Here is a 22,499-nt window from a genome sequence, read left to right on the forward strand (position 1 = left end):
TTTCTGTGGCTTGAAGCCACCCAGTTTGTGGGATGTGTGACAGCTGCCCTAAGAAGATAACACAGGAGTTCCTGTCGTGGCACAGTGGTTAACGAATCTGACTAGGAACCATGAGGTTGTGGGTTCAATCCCTGGCCTTGCTCAGAGGGCTAAGGATCCAGCATTGCCGTGAGCTGTGGTGTAGGTTGCAGACGCGGCTCGGATCCCACGTTGCTGGCGTAGGCGGGAGGCTGCAGCTCTGATTCGACCCCTAGCCTGGGAACCTCCATATGCCCCAGGAGCAGCCCTAGAAAAGGCAAAAAAAAAGAAGATAATACAGAGACTTCCTTGACACCTGTAGTTGAGGTCTATCTTTCAGTAAGAAGATTGGAGTCAGAATTCTGAAACCATCCTTTTATTGTTCACGCACACATCTGCTATCGGCTGTACTTTCCCTAACGAGGCGTCTAAGATCTCATGTGATGACTTGTGCCCAAATTCCTGTCTTGTTCCAAAGGCTAAACTGGGAATTAATGAACATGTTACATATGGAAACTTTCACAGAAGGCTCAGATGGTTCAAGCAGAGCTTCTAAAAAGCAGGCGTGCGTGCCGTCCACTCTCAGGCCCCTCGGTGTGGTCTCACTGAGCTCTGTCAAGTCCAGAAGGGAAGGTTTCTTTTCCAAGATTGGCAGACGTTGCAGATGAAGAATTCGTGCCGTTGGATGTGTTTAAAAACTTTGTTTAATCTGAGTGGCTCCATGTTGCCTATAGAGACCAATACTACCATTTTCCATACTGCAGCAAAAATAAATACCCACAAAACAAAACACCATGTTATCTCCAAGGGGAAGTGTTTACATCATGGACTACAAAGCCAACAGCATGGCCATAAAAAGTATACAACAACTTGTCACATCTACAAGGGAAGTAAAAAGGAGTATTTACATCCTGCTCCCTTTAAAAACCAAAGATCAAGACAGCCATTTTTATACAGGAATAAATGGAATTTAGAACATTTTCATTAATTCAACATGCGTTTCTTCGGTACTCTCCAAGTGCTAGACAGATCTCATTTTAAGAGGCCTCAGCATTTATTTTCATCCAGGCGTATTTGCTGCTATGTAATTTTAATATATTCATGTAGTGTAAAAGTTCATTTCTAATAATAAAACGCTTCCCAGTCCTACCTTATAAATACACGGCTTAAAAAAGGAAGGCTTACATTTTCATGGTATAGTTCCAATACCATGAAATACAAGAAAAGGAGATGGAATTATTTTGAATTACCACTGCAGCTCAATAGCTGCGCCCTCCACATTCTTACCCTAATCCAGATGCTGACAAAGCAACTTTGGAATATGCACAGATTGAGAAGGAGGCGACGTGAGTAAAATGAACAAATTCTGAATACAGGGTTACTGGACGAAGAGAGAGTGAAGGGCGGACCACGTCCAATCTGTCTGAGTGGCTTGATGTTGTCTGTGAAAACTAATACTACCATTTTCCATAACAAAAATAAATACACCCCCCAAAACACCATGTTATCTCTGAGAGGAAGTATGTACATCGTTGGATAACAACGCCAACATCACGGCTAAAAAGAGTACACAACAATTTGTCAAATCTACAAAGTAAAAAGGGGTATTTACATTCTGTTCTCTTTAAAAACTAACGCTCGAAACAACAATTTCATACACTCATAACTTTAACACGGAACGTTTTCATTAATTCAACAAGTATTTCTTCAGTATTTTCCAAGGGTTACCTCTCACTTTAAGAGGCATCCGCATTTATTTTTATCTGGACATATCTGTTGTTACATAATTTTAATATATTCATTTAATTTGAAAAGTTCATCGTCTAATAAGAAAACCCTCCCCGTCCTACCTGGTAAATATAGCTTAAGAAAGAAAAGGCTTACACTTTCATGCATGTAGTTTCAACATTATAAAGTACAAAAAGGGAGATGAAGTTATTTTTAATTCCCATTACACCTCAATAGCTGCAACCTCCATATTTTTACTCTAATACAGATGCTGACAGAGCCAATTCAGGAGACACGAGTATTGAGAAGGAGGCGAAAATGAACACATTCTGAACACAAGTTCACGAGACAGAGTGAAGGGTGGGCCATAGAGTCAGAATGAAAACGAGTAAATAGAGTTATAAAGTCAAGTGCCAAGTCCCCGAGACAGAGGAACTGCAAACAAGAAATAAGAAGGCTGGTTAAGGAAGCTGAGACGGTGAAACAAGTGGAAGAAGAATTCAAATAAGCCTATGAACATCGGTACAAAGAAAACATCCCAGGAAGGAAAACATTTCAAAGAAAACATCCTGCCGCCTTAAAAAACAGTCCAGTTTACCCTCATCAGAGCCCTTGTTTAGCAAAAGCTCCTGGAAGGTGGCACCACTGAGAAAAGGATCCCCCAGCATCTTACTTGTCTACCTTTCCGTCCTCATACACGTCTTCCGAATCCATTCGACGGTAGTACTTGGCCAGCTTTACAGCGAAAATTAGAGCCGGAAGTAACAATACGGTAGCTTTTCCTATGCCGAACCAAAACAAATTCTGGGAGGAAAAACAGATAATCAGGAGGATGAGACGCCTGAAGATGGGAAATGGAAAACAACGCTTGCTTGGGGAAAGTCATTTTCTGTGTGTGTGTGTGTTTTGTTGTTTTGTTTGTTTTTGCTTTTTTAGGGCCACACCTGTGCCCTAAGGAAGTTCCCAGGCTAGGGGGTGAATCTGAGCTGCAGGTGCTGGCCTACACCACAGCCACAGAAATGCGGGATCCGAGCCACATCTACAACCTACGCCACAGCTCACAGCAACTCAGGTTCGTTAACCCACTGAGCGAGGCCAGGGATCGAACCCACAACCTCATGGTTCCTAGTCAGATTCGTTTCCTCTGCGCCATGACGGGAACTCCATGTCCTCAATCTTTAAGGTCCATCATAGACTGAATTCAATCCTGTTTTGTCTAAAAAGCAGTGGTAAAGTGTTTTGGGTTTTTTTGTTTTTTTTTTAAAGGTAGCTTGGGGTTCCCATTGTGGTGTTGCAGAAGTGAATCTGACGAGCATCCATGAGGACACCGGTTCGATCCCTGGCCTCATTCGGTGGGTTAAGGATCTGGCATTGCTGTGAACTGTGGTGTAGGTTGTAGATGTGGCTCGGATCCCGCATTTCTGTGGCTGTGGTGTAGGCCAGCACCTGCAGCTCCGATTCAATCCCTAGCCTGGGAACTTTCACGTGCCACGGGTGTGGCCCTAAAAAGCAAAAAAAAAAAAAAAAATTAAATTTAAAAAATAAATAAAAAGACAGCTGCCATTGGGGTTAGTATATGCAAACTATTATATTTAAAATGGATAATCGATAAGCAATGAGGTCCTGCTGTACAGCACAGGGAACTATACCCAATCTCTTGGGATAGAACAAGATGGAAGATAACATGAGGGGAAAAAATGTATGTGTGTGTGTGTGTGTGTGTGTGTGTGACTGGGTCACTATGCTGTATGGCAGAAACTGACAACAGGTAAGTCAACTATAATTTAAAAAAAAGAGAGAGCGCGAGCGAGCTGTCCATGTCTCTAAGTCAGATTTCACACAGAAACACCCCGGTTTCCGTCTTTTCTCACAAAGTCTCAATTCGGATCTCCTAACGCTCAGCCCTCCTTCCCACAGGGCGGCATCGGCTGGAGTTGAGCTCTCTCTTCAAAAGGGCCATCCGTCCTCAGTTGCTGCAGGTCCCGCCCCTAGCCCTGGCAGGAGGACATGCAACCTTTAACCTGACCCACCAGTCAGTACAGGCCGGGCTGTGCACGACCAGCATGGCCCTGTGGGGACCAGACACCAGCTAGTGCCTGACCCTGGCCTGCGCTGTAAACCTACAACCTGCCAGATTCCTAGGGCGACTCAGGTCTGCAGCCCCTGCCTTAGGATAACGCAGTTAACACTGAAGCAGCCCTCCCCAGCCCCCCGCGAGGCAAAGAGCAGCTTAGACATAACGACAGGAGCCTAGACCCTCAGGCCTCAGCCCCTGAGTTTCTGCTTTGCTCCTGGCTGGGCTTTGTGTTGGATGGAGTGACACCTCTTGGCCTAGAATTTCCAGTAAATTTATTCTCCTTTCCTGCATGTTCTTTTATTGGTAGATTCCTAAGCTTTCAGCCTTGTTTTGAGAGGCTTTAGAGCTTTAGGACAGCCGTAGCTTTTACTGGAAGCTGCCTCAGTCCTGCTGGGTACAATTAAGATATAAAAGAAACATGTTAGCCAGCCTGGAATCTATTTTCCTGGCAGAGTCAATGGCCAGACCTCTTCCTTACTATTTAAACCACCTACTACAAGAGCCTGTAGGAGCTCCAGTCTACAGGCTTCCCGAGAGCCTCCAGGGCCCTCGTCCGGTGGTCCTCGATGGTTTGGAAGAGGCATCTGCGTGTTGGGTATGGGACCGGCTGAGGAAAGGCAGTGAAGACTGGATTTGAAGAGGTTGATTCAGAACCAACCAGCCTAACCGAAGGCTTCCCTAAGGACAGCTTCAACCAAAGCCACCAGCTGGGGCTCCAAGCAGCAGATGGAAAGGGTAAGGGGGTGGAAGGGGAGGGAAGCTCCCAGGAGGCCAAGGTGTGGGGTCTGCATGGCTGGATCGATGGCAGGAGGTTTCCACTCAGGTACAAAAGTCCATCCTGCAGACAGATGGACACGTGGATGTGGGACAGGGAGACGGATGGAGAGAGAGATCTGAAGGCACTGCGCCAGGCAGCCACCTGACCACCCTCCATTCATTCCAGGCAGCACTCCAGATGCCCAGGACACAGCAGTGAACACACAGGGCCGAGCTCATGGAGTTTACAGAGTCTAGTGTGTGTTGTGGGGGATGGGTCTTAAAGGGCCACACAAAGGTCTGATTCAAACAGCAATAACATCTCTAAAGGAAAAGCAGAAAGTTCCATGGAAGTGTAGAAAAAGGAGTCCAATCTAGTTCCGAAGATCAGAAAAGGCTTCCTGGAAAAAAAATGTATGTTTGAGCTAGGACCCAAAAACTGAATGGTGGCTAATGATCACCAGGCGTGTGTTCATGTACCAGGAATGCGGTGAAGGGCTTTGCATGTAATCTCTCTTTGAACCATCAAAATTTTTCCAAGTCATAGAGTTCGGAAAATGCAGATGTGGAATTTGAGTTCAGAGTCTGTGTTCTCCACCGTTACCTTACAAGACCTAAAGGAGTCAGCTGGGTGGGATATAGGCATGAAGGGGAGCAATGAGAGGAGGAGAGAAAAAGCAGGCGTCCAGTTTCTAGGCAGAGGAACCGGCACGTGCAAAGGCCCTGGGGTGGGGAAATTGAGATGTTTTTAAAGAAATGAAAGAAAACACGTGTCTGGAGCACAGTGAGAAAAGTGGTCAAATTGCACAAAATGTGGCCACGGTCAGGTACCCAAACTTGCAGGGCCTAGTGTAAAACATTAAGGATCCTGATCTTCATGAGATGTTGAGAGTAAGCCGCTGAGGTGCTTTAAGTGAAAGGAGTAAAGGGGACTGACTTACGGAGACAGTCAGTGTGTGCGGAGGAGTGAACACAGCTGAGGAATAAACTTGACTCATTGGAACTCACCACTCAGTGCTAACGTCTCAGAGGGCTTGTAACTCAAACTTTAAAATGAGTTTGCTGTAGCTTTAGGGTTACACATATAGTTGCACCAAATTTCCTGTGGCATACCGGCAGCCTGCACGCCGCTGACGCCCTTTCTAATGGTTCTGGACAAACGGGAGTTTTCTCCATGCAGGTCTCCTGCCTTCTGTACTAAAAATTCTAACTTATAAAGTATCAGAACACATTCATCTACCTTCTATTCTATTCTATCCTATCTTATCCTATCCTATCCAGCTCTACCCTATGCCTGCTTTTTAGGGCCACATCTGCGGCATGTGGACATTCCCAGGCTAGGGATCGAATGCGAGATGTAGCGGCCAGCCTATGCCACAGCCACAGCAACTCGGGATCCGAGCTGCATCTGTGACCTACACCACAGCTCACAACAATGCCGGATCCTTAACCCACTGAGCGAGGCCAGGGATCAAACCCACAACCTCATGGTTCTTAGTCGGATTCGTTTCCGCTGAGCCACGAAGGGAACTCCTCATCTACATTTTAGATTCCAGGTCATGGATTCTACAGCTGTAACAGAATCAGTCAGATTATGCGATATTATAGTGTGAACTACAACCTGGGAGGGAAAAAAAAAAAGCAAAAGTAATGAGTTTATTGCATCTTCTTCTTTTGAAAGATGAGATTCTTACCAGGGGGTCAATGACGTAGCCGCACAGAAAGATGTTAACCACAGAATCTAAAGCGGTGGCCACCGGTTTGCAGGCTGCGATTTGCTCGGTGACCTACGAGCGTAAGAAACACAGGCGAGCTGAGCCAAAGCCACAACATCCCAGGAGAATTAGACATGCCATTCACCACATCCCGATGCCCTCTGGTTATGGGGAGTGGACAGCCGCTTTCCCGGAGAGGTCAGCGGCCTATCAATGAAAGCAAGAGCCCATTCTCTCCGGGCCTCGGTTTTCAGTTCCCCCGTTGGCTATTTAGAACAGCAGGGACCATCCGCCTGGACTCCCGAGAGAATGAAAGCATACACGAGGCCAGCCCAGTGCCTTGCAAGGTTGGAATTTCTGAACTTCTGTTTTTTTTTGGTTTTTAGGGCCACACCCGCAGCCTGTGGAGGTTCCCAGGCTGGGGGTCTAATTGGAGCTACAGCTGCCGGCCTACACTGCAGCCACAGCAACGCCAGACCCGAGCTGCATCTGCGACCCACACCACAGCTCACATAGAAAACAAATTTATGGTCTAAAGGGGAAAGAGGGGGAGGAGTAAATTGGTAATTTGGGATTAAGAGATACACACTACTATATATAAAATAGAGGAACAACAGGTCCCACTGTAAAGCACAGGGAACTATATTCAATATCTTGTAATAACCTATAATGGAGAAGAAGCTGAATAAGTATATATGTACACTATATATATATATATATATATATAATATGGGTGTAACTCAATCATTTTGCTGTACATCTGAATCATTATAAAACTACTATATTCAATATAAAATTTTTAAAAAATAAAAAGGGGGCTAAGGGTCCTATTCTGTATGCTTTTCTGCACCTTGCTTGTCTCTCTTACTGACACCCTGTGCCCATCTCTCCAAGTCGCCTGGTATAGCTCTGACTCATTTTGTACCAATGGCATTTAATATTCCCACACGCGGCCTCCTTAGGATTTAACCATTTCTGTCAAGATTTGCTTTGGCTTCAGGGTCTCTGCCTTGAGTCGCGGGGATGAGTGTGACCAAAACGCGGTCCTTTGTCAAGAGGAGGAGACACAGAGTGACGATGGTGACAGTGCATCTGCTTCCCCACTGCTGACCTGAACGTGTGCCCTGCACTGAGATGACCCTGAGGTCTTCGCCTCTGGGGGGTGGGGGGGTGGGGGCTGGGGGGTCAGCTCGAACATCAAGGTGGGGCCTTGAAGGAGAACCAGGTACTTGGCCTAGAACGTGAGAGCTTTAGGTTGAGCGTGGCTGGAACACAGGGTGGGTGGGGCACGAGGAAGGGAGGAGTGGCTCACACAGGGAGGGGTCGGGAATCGAACGCGAAAAGCCTGCTCAGGGCGGCCTAAATTTTCCCGAGTCGCTAGACTTCTGAAAGTCCATCCTGCCTAACAGCTCCTGCTAGGTGACTCAGCTGCAAGCACAGCCCCAGTGGGATAATCCTTAGTGGGGATCTGGCCTAAAGCCCAAGAAAACAAGAGGCATTTTCTTTTCTTTTTTTTTTTTTTTTTTTTTTTTTGGCTTTTTAGGGCTGCACCTGTGGTATATGGTAGTTCCAGGCTATAGATGCCGGCCTACGCCACAGACACAGCAACACGGGATCCAAGCCACATTTGCAACCTACATCACAGCAATGCTGGATCCTTAACCCACTGAGCAAGCCCAGGGATCGAACCCTTGTCCTCATGGATACTAGTCGGGTTCATTACCATTGAGCCACAAAAGGAACTCCCAGAGGCAATTTTCTTTTTTTGGCGACATCTGTGGCATATGGAAGTTCCTGGGCCAGGGACTGAATCCGAGCTGTAGCTGCAACCTATGCCACAGCTATAGCAACACCGGATCCTTCACCCACTGCACGGGGCCAGAGATCGATCCTCTGCACCCAGAGCGAACGCCCCCAAAGGCATTTTTCAAGACACTGTAATTCTCCGTAAGTCACATGCTGGGAGCAACATGCACCTCTGAACACTTCGCTCTCCTCCTCAACTTTCGATATGTTCATGGAGACCAAACTCGATGGATGAACTGTGTCCCTCAAAGCTCCCATGATCAAGTCCTAGCCTCCAGTAGCTCCGAATGCAACCATCTTTGGAGAACGGGTCTTGGAAGGGGCGATTCAGTTAAAATGGCATCACTAAGATGGGCCCTCATCCAACAGGACTGCTGTCTTAGAAAAGAAAAGGGAATCTGGAGGTCCTATCGTGGCACAGCAGAAACAGATCCAACGAGGAACCATGAGGTTTCGGTTCGATCCCTGGCCTTGCTCAGTGGGTTAAGGATCCGGTGTTGCTGTGATGTGGTGTAGGTCGCAGACGAGGCTCGGATCCCGAGTTGCATCAGCTGTAGTGTAAGCCAGAAGCTACAGCTCCACTTAGACTCCTAGCCTGGGAACCTCCATATGCCACGGGTGCAGCCCTAAAAGGACAAAAGACAAAAAAATATATATATATATACACATATATATATATATATATATATAGAAGAGGGAATCTGCACAGAGACAGGTACGGAGGGAAGACGCCACCGACAAGCCAAGGAGAGAGGCCTCCAAAGAAACCAACCTGCAGACACTTTGATCTTGGACCTCCAGCCTCCAGACTGTGAGAAAATAAACTCCTGTCGTTTAAGCCACCCTGACACACCAACAACACAGCAGGGTCAGAGCTGCCCAGGGCGTGTACACAGCACAATGTCAAGAACCGTAGCACAAAGAGCTCACGGTTCATGGGGGAGACAGTCCAGGGGGCCAGGATCCCCACAGTGCTGAGCAGAGGGAGCTGCAGAAGGACACAGGGGTGAGCTCTCCAGGGGGCAGCCCCAGGAAGCCGCCCTCCCCGCGGGGACCACACCTTCGCTGAGTCTTACGGTGCCTCCCCTCTCGGCCCCCACGTTCAAGGTCCTTTTGCTTATCTCCTATCTCATGACTGCAAATTTCACTGGCTTGCCTCCTGATCTTATCCTAGAAAACAGACGATCCCACGAGATAAACCACTTACCGAGTGCTTGACCCACTGCAGATACTGTTCGAAGTAGCTCAGTATCGTAGTCACATACTTCCTCCTTTCCTGGAAAGACAGCAAAGGGTAGTAAAACCAGTAAAATGACTCTACTGCCCTCCATTTAACCATGAGGTTACGGTCGCACGCACGCACGCACGCATTGGCATTGGCATCCTTATTTTTCTAAAAAAACTTACTTCGTGAACGACTGCGGTGATCAAGTTTGTGACAAAGTTCTGAGTATCATTCACAAAGAAAAGGATATTTTGCATTCTCACCTGGAAAACAGCAATGCCATCAAGGGACAAAGGGATCTCGCGGGGACAGTCTACATGCCAACATGAGTACTGCGTTAGCTCAGCCCCACACCCCACAACTGACTCGTTAAGAAGACTGTACTAGTTGTTCGTAATTAGTGATCCCCTCCCAGACTTGGGTCCCCAGAGAAGTAGAGGTCCCCCCTGCCCACGATGGGGGGCTTGGCTGTGTGACTGCTTTGGCCAACGGAATGAACAGGAAGTGGCACCGTGCCAGTTCTGCCCAGTGATTTAAAGGGCAACCTGTGTTTCTATTCACCCGCTGAATTTCTGTCCTCCACTCCAAAGACACAAGGTGGCCCAGGACTGCTCCTTCAGGCTGGGTCTCTGAGTGGGAAGAGATGTGGAGTCGACCCCACAGTAAGAACGAAAGTTTGTGGTTCAAAGGTGCTGAGGTTTGGAGGCTGTTTGTCAAAACCTCTGCAAAAATGACTGATGTGCCTTCTACACCTGTATCCTACACACCCAAACAGGGCTTGCTCCTGTGTCCCCAGAACGCGCCAGGATGCAGTTTGCATGCATACAGACGTCCTCGCAGAAAGGAGATGGTGGGAGGTTTAAAATGAGTGGATAACCAAGACTTGGTTTCACCTAAAGTCCCTGCCACAACCTACATCTCTGAAAGTCTGTGTGTGTGTGGTTTTTTTTTTTTTTTTTTTTCCTTCTTTTCCTTTTTCTTTCCTTTTTAGGGCTCCATATACAGCATACAGAAGGGGACTAGGGGTCTAACGGGAGCTGCAGGTGCTGCCTATGGCACAGCCATGGCAACACTGGATCCGAGCTGCATGTGCAACCTACGCCACAGCTTGCAGCCACGCCAGATCCTTAACCCACGGGGCAAGCCCAGGGATCCAAGCAGCATCCTCATGGACAGTATGTCAGGTTCTTAACACGCTGAGCCACAATGGGAACGCCTGTGTGTGCTTTTGTAACAAGACCCCATGACAGAAAAGGCAAACAAGTCCTTACCCCCAATCCAGTGGTTTTCTGTTGAAGTTCCTGCATGCATTGGTACACAGCGCTCTGGTGAAAAAACATAGATCATGTTCCCCAACCTGTGACAAGAAGCTGTGAGATGACATGCTTTGTGGCCCTCCCGCCCCGAGTCAGCCAGCAAATCTGACTCTGTTCTGTAACAGGTTCATTCTAGAAAAAAACCACAGACACCAGTAACAACATGCACCTCACGTACCTTGGGTACAAAAAACCCTGGAGAGGAAAATCTGGATCCGTATTCTAGAGCTTCAGTGAGCACCAAGTTACACGAAAGGTATGTGCAAAACCGTTTGGAATCGGGCTTGCTCAAAGCAGCAGGTATTGCTTACAGTAAAACCCGCTGCACAAGAGTTGCTTCATTTGCATGACTTAGACGAGGAACTGGCAAACTTTATCACTTAAGGGCCAGAGAATGACTATTTTAGACTTCGGAGGCCATACCTATCCTGCCCTCATCGCTCAACCTTGCCCTGGTAACCAAAGGCAGTCACAGATCATCTGTAAACTAAGTGGGTGTGGCTGTGTTCCAATAAAACTTTATTTATAAAAACGGGCAGCAGCCCGGATGGGGTCCGAGGGCTGCAGTTTTTGAGGCCATGGTTTGCTAACCCTGGCTTAGATGGTAGGTCACACCTACAGAATAACTTGCTTAACTGCAGGTTGCCCCAGCCCTGAAAAGGCCAGGGAGACTGGTATCAGCTTGAGGGGAAGCATTTAAGGAACAGGTCAGACCCAGCTGAAAACGTTAATTTGTGCTAAGCATAAACAAGTCCAGCAGAGAGAGAACTGTGATGAGCACAGCACACCAATGAAAAAAATTCTAGAGGAGAACTGCATGAACCAGAAAGTCAGGAGGAGGAGTTCCTATTGTGGCGCAGCAGAAACAAAGCTGACTAGAACCAATGAGGATGGATGCAGGTTTGATCCCTGGCCTCGCTCAGTAGGTTAAGGATCTGGCATTGCCACGAGCTGTGGTGCAGACTGCAGACACAGCTCGGATCCTGCATTGCTGCTGCTGTGGTGTAGGCTGGCAGCTACAGCTCTGCTTCAACCCTAGCCTGGGGACCTCCATATGCTGTGGGTGTGGCCCTAAAAAAAAAAAAAAAAAAAAAAAAAAGGAAAGTTAGGGGGAAAAATGAAGAGGGAGAGATGGTAAAAGCTAGTTCTAGAAGGTTCTGAAGTTGGAGTCACGTGTCGGTCCTAACATAACTTTCAGATCTGTTGACACAATGCCTCGAAAAACTTGATTCTTTCCCTAGATCAATGAAGTGGAAACGAGGAGCAGGTCATTAACAGAGGGCCAGACCTCTTCCCCAGCCTCCCCTTCAGTAATCTCATGAACAAACCGTGTGAGCAAGACAGCATCTAAAGAAAGCTCAGAAGCAGTTGACAAGCCTGCACGTAAGCCGGCACGCAGTGGGGTTGGTAATGACCCTGACCTTCTATCTCCAAGATTAACTGCAGATAACTTCCCTCTTTCCCTTTAAAAGCTTTCACCGCCAAGCAGACTCTTCGGAGAGGGTTTGGGGTGGACCCTGAGTCCGCCATCACCCCGGATGGCCAGCATGCTGATGGAAGGCGATGTCCCTTTCTAGCCACATTTGTCTCTCTCTCGAGTATTGCATTTGGAGCAGCGAGCAGCCAGACCTGAGAGGAGTGACAGTCAGCTGCTGGGAACCCGAGCAGGCTGAGTCTGTAGCAAGGTTTCGCTGGACAATGCAAACAAGCTTCCCCACACAAGCGCGAGGTACTGGCTCCTGTTTGCAGAGTCCCTGTGAAACATCAGACCCGTCACCTCCAAGTGCCAGGTCACAGCGTGGCAAGATCCATTCGTTCCCACCGTCTGAGAACCAGCAAACGGAAGGCTGCAAGACTCTAGGGGGACGGAAGCAAGATGTGAAAACAAGCCGACCTGACAGCAGAGGCCAGGTTCTGCCTCTGCTACCAACTGCCTAAGTTTTAGGAAAGAAGCCAGAAGGCGATGAGAAGAAAAAGAAAAAGAAAAAAAAAATCGAGACGGCTGGATGCACGAGAGGCGCAAAGAACGTCAGAACAGGGAGCAGAGCTACATGGAGGAGGAAGAAAGGACACGGTCAGGCCTTCACACACTTCCTGGCAGGGCACGGAGACAAGGGGTTTGATAATTATAACGTAAGAGGGAGTCTGGGCAGCACACCAGCGCTTCAGCCGCGGTGTGGCTGAGGCGAGGCCGTTGAAGGTCGTGGAACAAGTGCACCATAATGAGGAAAAGAGCTGAAGCTAAGGGCTCGCACCCCGGGAAAGGCAGAGGAGGAGCGGGGACAACTGAAACTGAGTCTTCTTCAAAGCCCAGCCCCTGGCATTTATTTTAAAAACAGCTCCATGTCTTTTTTCTTTTTCTTTTTTTGCTATTTTAAGCCACTCCCGCAGCATACGGAGGTTCCCAGGCTAGGGGTCGAATCAGAGCTGTAGCCACCAGCCTACACCACAGCCACAGCAACGTGGGATCTGAACCACTTCTGAGACCTACACTATAGCTCACGGCAATGCCGGATCCTTCACCCACTGATCAAGGCGGCCAGGGATCGAACCCACATCCTCATGGATCCTAGTCGGGTTCATTAACTGCTGAGCCACGACGGGAATCGGAAAAAACGGCTCCGTTTCTTAGCCTGAGGTTGATGGCATTTGACCTGCACGTGAGAGGCTAGTATGTCATTAGGCTACGTGAAATGGAGTTTCCCCGGGCACAGTGAAACATCAGGGGTTGTGGACTGTTACCAATAATCTTTGCAAAAGAACGACTTGGACGTCATGAATCCTTCTTAAAGTTTCTGCATGACTTCTCAGGGAGTTTTTCAAATTTCCAGGGGTCTACCAAGAGAATAAAGTACATAAGCATCAGTACCACCTTTCCAGACTCCGACAAGTATATGCAGCAGCACTTAAGTGATGATGAGGCCGGTGTGGGGCTGACTAGCAGGGACAGCGCCAAAACACTTTTTTGTTTGTTTGTTTGTTTGCTTTTTAGGGTGGCACCCAGGCTAGGGGTCGAATCGGAGCTACGGCTGCCGGCCTACACCACAGCCACAGCAACACCAGATCTGAGCCACATCTGCAACCTACATCAAACCTCATGGCAACTCCAGATCCCCGACCCACTGAGCAAGGCCAGGGATCGAACCCGCATCCTCACAGATACCAGTTGGATTCATTTCCACTGTGAAACGAGTTGTGTCATTTCCTTGGTGTCAAGGGAACTCCAAGACACCTCGTTTCAAATCAAGGAACTATGAAGTCTCAGCCACAACCCACACTCATGGGCTCTGAGTGCCAGCGGCTGCCTTCCCTCCCCCACCTCGCTGTGCTATAGCCGCTGGAAAATCACTTTCCGTGGCTATAGCTCCATTTTACAGATGGGAAAGCTGAGGCTCAACTGAAAAAACTTTTCTTGAACCCACACATGAACAGTTTTTAGTCCAACAGGGTATAACAATCATTCCTACAGCTCCCATTCCATAAATGAGGAAACTAAGGCCCAGAGAATCAAAATATCATGGCCCAGGTTCCCATAGCTGGGAAGTGGCTGACTCCAGATTTCATTTCTGGTCTTCCTCCAGAGCTCAGGTTCCCCATCGCCATGCTCTGCTGCTTTGGGAAAGGGACTGGTTACAGCTGCAAGTCACCAGCCAGAAGAGGCGCTGGTGACAGGGAAGCTTATGGGGTTTGGATGGTGTCTCGGCCCCTCCCCTTATCCACTTAACTATTGGCGATGCAAAGCACCAAAGGGAACCTGCCTCCCACGTCCTGCTACCACTCCCCACACAGCAGGAAAAGCATGCACATGGGTGTTTGGTGGTAGAGGGGCTGACGGTGCTAAGGCAGGAAGACAGCAGCACCACGAGCAGAGGCTGGGAAAGGGTGCCCGCCCCCTAAGCCTCCTGGAAACACGCACACGCTCACGGGATTTGGGGCCACGCGGCAGTGGCTGCTGATGGGAACTTTGAACATGTGCAGAGGCGCTTTTAAACAAACTACCTTTTGGTGTAAGGAGCCTCTTGCACAGCTTCTCTAAGAAGGGGATTGACTTTGGACATCTACGGCAAGGACAGCCTTGACCCCGACCGTCTGAACTCACCAAATTACTGGCCTTTGCATCTAGATTATCTGCAAATGTCAGAAGATTCACTTGTGTGGGAGGTTTAGCCGTCTACAAAAGAGGCAGAAAAAGCCGTGTTAGGGACATGGGAGTTTTAAACCTCAACCACATGCAATAAGCAACAGGGTGACCACCGGATGGTACCCATAAAGTAAGCCAGACACTCTGCCGTAGGTGACACCTCTGCATTCACATTTATCCACATAAGACAGTGTTATTTGCATTCAACCCTAAAGAGAAATAAAGTACTGATACATGTTATAAGGTACACACTGCATGAGAGGGACTGGTTAAGGTCCTCAGACATGAAAGGTCATTTACTGCATGACACCATTCGCAGGAAATATCCAGAAAGGTAACGTCATAGAAGCAGGACACAGGGTGACGGCTGCCAGGGCTTGGGAATGGGGAGGAAAGCAATGCTTCACGGGAACAGGGGTTTCTTCTGGAAGGATGACGGCGCCGTGGAACTAGATGGAGATGGGAGTTGTGCAACAGTGCAATTACACTAAATGCTAGTGAGTTGCTCACTCAGTAAAAGAGTTAATTTTATGTTATGTGAATCTCACCTCAAAAAAAAAAAGAACAAAAATAAATACAAAAAAATGCAACCTATACAGATGCAGTGCTGTCATTTTCCACAAACACGAACACACGCATCATACCTCAGCCATGATGGCAGCATAGTCTACTTTGTCTAATTCTAAGGAGTGGAAAGCCCTCAGGTTTCTTCTTCCTTCCTCATCCACCTTCATTACATTCTTAATACTTATATTCATATTTTCAAAACTGCTGTATATGTCTCCGGTATACTGCATCATAAAAGAGAAAAGGTGCTATCAGTCCACGCTGCTCCAAGAATGTCACATACTTACGGCTTTAAAGGAGCAATACAATTACACAGACCAGAAGCCAAATACACATGCACCCAACTGGCACCTCTTGTCCTCTTCTCTCCCCTCCCACTCCCCCCGCCCCCCCACCCCTTCCCTGTGCCCCACGCCAAGCACTGTGTGAGGGGGTGGGATGTGGAACAGACTAACACTGCATCAAGAGGCAAGGTCATCCCAAAGGCACCTGAAGTGGCTGAGGGTGCTGCAAATGTTTTGGAATTAGACAGAGGGGAGGGGAGCACAGCCTCACAAATGTACTAAAGTCACTTTAAAATGGTTCATGAGGGAGTTCCCGTCGTGGCTCAGTGGTTAACAAATCCGACACTAGGAACCATGAGGTTGCAGGTTCGATCCCTGGCCTTGCTCAGTGGGTTAAGGATCCAGCGTTGCCGTGAGCTGTGGTGTAGGCTGTAGACGTGGTTCAGATCCCATGTTGCTGTGGCTCTGGTGTAGGCCATCGGCTACAGCTCCAATTCAGCCCCTAGCCTGGGAACCTCCATGTGCCGTGGAAGCGGCCCAAGGAATGGCAAAAAGACAAAAAAATAAAAAATAAATAAAATGGTTCATGATGTCTTATGTGAATTTCACCTCAATTAAAAAAAAAAAAAAAAAAAAACACAACCGGGAGTTCCTGCCGTGGCTCCTCAGTTAACGAACCCGACTAGAATCCATGAGGACGTGAATTTGATCCCTGGCCTCGATTAGTGGGTTAAGGATCCAGCGTTACCATGAGCCATGGTGTAGGTCGAAGATGCAGTTCAGATCCTGCATTGCTGTGGCTGTGGTGTAGGCCGGCAGCTACAGCTCCGATTCGACCCCAGCCTGGGAACCTCCATATGCTGCAAGTGCAGCCCTAAAAAGACCAAAAAAACAACAATGACAAAAAAAAACAAACAAAAAAAACAAAACTGGAATAATAATTTTAAAAAGACAACTGAATTAGTAAAGCAATGTGCTAATTTCCTGATTGGTTCTAATGACTCACCTTTGTAATGTTGACCTGGTCAGTGATATTGTAGGCGTGCTCTAGCTTAAGTGTGGCATAAATGCTTTTATTTTCTTTGCAATCACTGAGGGAATAAACAGAGAGATCAGGATCCAGAGAAGCAGATGTCCTCTGCTAAGGATGGAGAGAAAGGCTAACTGTTCCTCTCTGTGTAATCTCTGAACACAGATGTGGCAAGTGGGTGTTGACAGCACAGGCCATCACCTGTGGCCACGTGAATTCGCCCAGCGCTCATGATTCCTGACCTCAATCCCTGCTTTATTAAACAGCCATGGTTGGGACAGATAACACAGGACTGGTAATGGAGTTCCCGTTGTGGCTCAGTGGTTAACAAATTCAACTAGGAACCATGAGGTTGCGGGTTCAATCCCTGGCCTTGCTCAGTGGGTTTAGGATCCAGTGTTGCCGTGAGCTGTGGTGTAGGTTACAGATGTGGCTCGGATCCCGCATTGCTGTGGCCCTGGTGTAGGCCGGCAGCTGCAGCTCTGATTCGACCCCTAGTCTGGGAACCTCCATATGCCGTGGGAGTGGCCCTAGAAAAGGCAAAAAGACAAAAAACAAAACAAAACAAACAAACAAACAAAACACAGGACTGGTAATTACTACATCCTTCTATTTAAACATCTAGCCATGACATTTCCATGTGGCTCAGTGGTAATGAACCCAACTAGGATCCATGGAGATGTGGGTTTGATCCCTGGCCTCGCTCGGTGGGTTAAGGATCGGGCATTGCCGTGAGCTGTGGTGTAGATCGCAGAGGTGGCTCAGATCTCACATTGCTGGGGTCGTGGTGTAGGCTGGCGGCTATAGCTCGGATTAGACCCCTAGCCTGGGAACCTCCGAGTATACCGAGGGTGCAGCCCTAAAATAGCAAAACAAACAAACAACGCCCCCCCCCCTCACAACCGCCTATTCTGATTAGAGATGGTTTATTGATCATTCCTTTCAATGGACCCATACAATGAATTCTTGTTCTATGGCATTTTCTTGGGGCAGGAAGATTCCTAAGCAAGTTTTCCCATCAATGCATTTTAGGGTCACTTTCACCAGTGAGTGAGACAATGGGACAGCACCATTCTCATTCCTAGAAGGCTTCAGGAGAGGGATTATCATCTTTTTTGGTCTTACTGCTAAGACTAGAGAACGGATTAATTCTGCAACTAGCAAATGGGAAAGTCTGATCATTAAAATTAAAGGTACTCTGAAAGCAAAAGTCTCATTATAGAAAAATAGCATCCACGTACCAAAAAAAAAAAAAATGCAAAATGCAATATCACTACCTGTAAACTTGTTCAAAAGTGATCTGAATATCCGAATTGTCGAATATCATGCCGGAGAGATAGTATTTCCAATCCTCCTTCAGTAAATACGGTGTGTCCAAAACCTAGAACAGATTTAAAACCTTTTTTTTTAATGGCAGTTTTACAGTAATATACATAGATATGATAAAAGGCATCATCTGTTAAATATACAGAATTTGGGGGATTTTCATATCATGGTTTTTTCCTCACTGATTTTCCACTCACAACCAGAAAATAACAGTGCGATTAGAATAAACAGATCAACCACTGGACAGCACCAGTAGGTATGGAGATTGCTTTTTTGGTTGGGGGGAAACATTTCATTTTAGTAAAATAAACATACTAGAAATGGGATAAAAATAGACAATTTGATTCAGAATAGCTAACAGAAAGCCACAAAGCAGGAGACTCAATTCTCTACTACTTGTCTCTAGACTAAAGGAATTAAATCTGGGACATTTTCCACTTCACATTATATATTTTTAAGATGAGCTGATTAGTACACAACTGTATATATGCTTGAAGTGTGTAGACAGTTTCAAAATATCCTCTTTTTTTTTTTTAAGAATTCCTTTTTAACAATTTAACAAAGTACCAAAGATGATGAAGTCTGGCTCGATGTGTTATTATTTTTCCTCAAGAGGCCAAATGGAGCTAATGTGACAAATTGATGCTCCCAACTTGATTTCCTTCAGTCAACTGAGTAATTAAAATACTACCACAACTGGTTTATTTCAGCAGTCATTCCTCTGATTTCATAAAAGATTTGAGGAGAATAAACATACACAATAAAACAGGAAAACAGAATTTTTTTAAAAAAATCAGAATCTGGAGAAAAACACTAAAAATCCAAATTTAGGAGACAGCCATGTAGATTAATCAATGGAGCTAAACTTGAACCTGATGCCTTAGAGTCTGAAGTATTTGGTTTAAGGGGGAGAGAGTGAAGTTCAAATTCAATTTGTAACAACCTCATCAGCTAGGAAGTGTTTATTTATCAGTCTCTTGTACTTCAAATTTAGGGCCGTCAGGAGTTCCTGTCATGGCTCAGCAGTAACAAACCTGACTAGTATCCATGAAGATGTGGGTTCGATCCCTGGCCTCGCTCAGCGGGTCAGGGATCTGGCGTTGCTGTGAACTGTGGTGTAGGTTGCAGACGCAGCTCGGATCTGGTGTTGCTGTGGTTGTAGTATAGGCTGGAAGCTACAGCTCCAACTGGACCCCCAGCCTGGAAACTTCCATATGCTGCAGGTGCAACCCTAAAAAGACCAAAAAAAAGGGGGGGGGGGCTTCAAGCCATCTGTGTGGCAGCTTCATCTGGGAAACTCTCTGAAATGTCTGAAATCTCTGGAATCATGGTTAAGGAACCCAGGCATTTATCCTCTGATATTCTCAGCTATATTTAGGAACTATTACTGAGGAGAATTTTATTCTCCTCCAATAGCACAATCAACAATGATGAGCAGGCCTTAATTTCCGGTACTGATTTCACTTATGTTAAAAAAAAAAAAGAATACAGGAGTTCCCATCATGGCTCAATAGAAGCGAATCAGACTAGCACCCATGAGGATTCAGGTTCGATCCCTGGCCTCGATCAGCGGGTTAAGGATCCAGCGTTGCTGTGAGCTGTGGGGTAGATCAAAGACTCGGCTCGGATCTAGTGCTACTGTGGCTGTGGTGTAGGCCAGCGGCTATAGGTCTGATTCAACCCCTAGCCTGGGAACATCCATATGCTGTGGTTCTAAAAAGCCAAAAAAAAAGAGAATACAGTTGATCCTTCAACACCATGGATTTGAACTGCAAGGGTCCACTGTGCACACTTCTTCAACAGCTAATACTACAGTATATGTGGTCTGAGGCTGGTTGAGTGCAAGAAAGGGGTTACGGAGGAACCATGCATGCGGAAGCAGAGCATAAGCTGTATGAGGACTCGGGGTGCACGAAGGGTCAGCCCTCTCACCCCCTGAAGTTCAAGGGTCAAGTGTAATGCCATATTTTTTTCTCTGACAAATAAAAAGGATCTCAACTTATTAAATAAAAACCCACTGCTGGAGTTCCCTGGTGGCTCACTGGGTTAAGGATTGGCATTGTCACTGCTGTGGCTCCGATTCAATCCCTGGCCCTAGAACTTCTGCATGCCATCGGCACAGCCAAAACAAACAAACACAAGCAAACCCAACTCCTCATCTTTTGCGCTTGGAGAAACCTACAAGATACGGGGAAATAAAATTTTGGCCTCCCAAGAAATAGCAACAACAACAACAACAACAACAACAACAAAAAAAAAAAAAATAGGGAGTCCCCGTCGTGGCGCAGTGGTTAACGAATCCGACTAGGAACCATGAGGTTGCGGGTTCGGTCCCTGCCCTTGCTCAGTGGGTTAACGATCCGGCGTTGCCGTGAGCTGTGGTGTAGGTTGCAGACGCGGCTCGGATCCCGCGTTGCTGTGGCTCTGGTGTAGGCCGGTGGCTACAGCTCCGATTGGACCCCTAGCCTGGGAACCTCCATATGCCACGGGAGCGGCCCAAGAAATAGCAACAACAACAACAACAACAACAACAATAACAACAACAACAACAACAACAACAACAACAAATTTTGGCCCAAGCCCTTCGTCGTGGGCATGAAAACCATATTTACCTGGAATAACTTTTTGCTTTGATAAGGTTCACAGACCAGTTTTTCCATGTTTGCACCAAGGACAAAAGAAAGAACCACGAGGGTCATCAATAGCCAGCAAAAGAAGAAACTAAATCCAACTCCGCTGGGGAGGGAAAAAAAACAGAAAGAAAGTTAATAACTCTACAAGGCGTCATTCAGTAACGCCTACCAGGACTTCTCATTCCATCTGCTCAGTGTATAAACTGACCTGGCGACGTCAATTTCCTGCAGGTTAAACAGTCAGCGCCCCCAGGAGTGCAGACAGGAAGCCGTGAGCGCTGCATTCTCCAGTCCCAGGCGCCTCTTTAAGGGACACATATGACTTAGTCCTTGACCTGCCTGGAGCCCAGCGCTGGGGGTCAGAGGTGGGCTCTGGAGTCTGTGCAGTATGGACTAAGGCTTTCTAGTGAGCGAGGAGGCTGTGAGGCAGTGTCAGTGAAAAACAGGGCTGCCCTATCAGGGAACAAAGGAGGCTGCAGCCACCAAGCCATCGCCTTACAGTGGCCCAAAGGTGAGCCCTGGGGGAACTCAGGAAGGAAACAGGATGGATGCCCGCCACCTAGTGGTCAGCCGCTGTAGTGCCCCCACCTCAACCCCAGGCCCCCAGGAGACTCAGGATGAGAAAGCAAAGGATGCCAGCCCCAGAGAGCTGAGGTGCACGTCGCAGCAATGATTTCAGTGAGCTCCGACCTTTGTATCTTCCCATACATAGCAAAGCACTAAATTCCCTAGCTTGAGATGTCTGGTTTTCTTTCATTTACAGTCATCTTTGGATGTTCTGACTCCTTGGTTTTTGTTGCAGAAACTCCTACAGATCCTGGCTCTTCCCTCACCTCTTCAGAGCAGTGAGAGGCTGTGTTCTGGCTTAAGTCCCCAGGAAGTCCTTCAGATAAAACAGAGCTCTCAACTTTTAGGGTGTGCATTTTTTTTCAGCCAATGGTGGGAAAGGTACTCTTAGGACCCTGAAAGGGCTGACGTAGTTTTGCAGCCGAGAGATGGCAGGGAGCGGGCAGTGTGAATGGCAGCTGGAGAGGCTGGGAGGGGAGTCCTGGGCAGGCCTGGGGGAATCCAGGGAAGAAGCTGCTGAAGACCTTTAGGCAGAGCAGGAAGGATGGAAGGACAGGTGTCCAGGTAGAGGAGGACGCCACTGAGCAGACTGTTTCTGGACCCGGATGGTGGGCTGACACCATCAGCATCAGGGAGCGGAGTTAGCGGGTGAAGGAGGCATGACCCGGGCGTCAGCGGCACGCGGTGAGGACTTTGCACTGGAGGTGGAGGGATGGGGGCAGGGGTGGCAGGTGCCAGGGCTTGTCAGCAGCAGGGACAGGGAGGGAAGGGAAGATGGACTTTTGGTCACGTTGCCTGGGAGACGGCTTGGAGGAGATGCTGCGGAGGAGTCCGCTGGGTGTTTGGAGCACAGACGCCTGGATGACAAGTCTACTTTAGGGAATCAGCAGCTTAGAAATGGTGACTGATCCGGGGCTGGGGTTGGAGGGAGAAGCAGCTTAAGACTGGGCCTGGGGGGTGTCACCATTTGAGAGAAGAGGATGAAGAGAGAGAGAGAAGGGAGCTCCATGCCATCCTCGGACAGTGGGCAGGGTGGGCTGAGAGCACAGCAGGCAGGGGACAGCCCGAGATGGAGCCACCCCTCTGCCTCTGGCTTGGCAGGTGTGTGAGTGCAGGTGCTTCTGGAGGTTTGGGGGTGGAAAGTTGGTGATGGCTTCCACTTTCTCCATGAAGAAAGAGGGAAAGCCATCTGCCAAGAGAAGAGGAAAATAAGGAGCATGGGCGTATCAGAGTGGAAAGGCCACTGCGGAAGGCAGGCAGGCAGAGAGGGAGGGAGGGAGGGAGGGGGTGTGGGAGGCAGGGAAGAAGGA

At 47.8% G+C, this 22,499-nt stretch overlaps 1 protein-coding gene across 50 annotated transcripts in view; it reads right to left on the bottom strand.

The window, feature by feature from the left end:
* Positions 1 to 378: 378 nt before the first annotated feature.
* Positions 379 to 22,499, bottom strand: part of PROM1 (prominin 1) — a 132,058-nt gene continuing 109,937 nt past the window's right edge. For 16 of the 50 annotated variants that reach the window (XM_084971561.1, XM_084971562.1, XM_021101023.2 and 13 more), the window contains 12 exons: positions 20,602 to 20,725; positions 17,941 to 18,044; positions 16,640 to 16,724; positions 15,427 to 15,573; positions 14,741 to 14,812; positions 13,384 to 13,476; positions 10,597 to 10,650; positions 9,508 to 9,588; positions 9,308 to 9,376; positions 6,274 to 6,366; positions 2,420 to 2,550; positions 379 to 776 (listed from right to left, as the gene is read on the bottom strand). In XM_084971561.1, the coding sequence (XP_084827687.1) occupies positions 710 to 776; positions 2,420 to 2,550; positions 6,274 to 6,366; positions 9,308 to 9,376; positions 9,508 to 9,588; positions 10,597 to 10,650; positions 13,384 to 13,476; positions 14,741 to 14,812; positions 15,427 to 15,573; positions 16,640 to 16,724; positions 17,941 to 18,044; positions 20,602 to 20,725 (1,120 nt within the window). In that variant the 3' untranslated portion in view covers positions 379 to 709. The remainder of the gene's footprint in view (positions 777 to 2,419; positions 2,551 to 6,273; positions 6,367 to 9,307; positions 9,377 to 9,507; positions 9,589 to 10,596; positions 10,651 to 13,383; positions 13,477 to 14,740; positions 14,813 to 15,426; positions 15,574 to 16,639; positions 16,725 to 17,940; positions 18,045 to 20,601; positions 20,726 to 22,499) is intronic. The other 34 variants (XM_084971581.1, XM_084971582.1, XM_084971579.1 and 31 more) reach the window with 6 other exon arrangements.

Source organism: Sus scrofa, chromosome 8 (assembly GCF_054392235.1).
Source record: "Sus scrofa isolate SSC_HxYL_T2T_F1_AM1 chromosome 8, Sscrofa_HxYL_maternal_Yorkshire_Landrace_v2.0, whole genome shotgun sequence".
NCBI lineage: Eukaryota > Metazoa > Chordata > Mammalia > Artiodactyla > Suidae > Sus > Sus scrofa.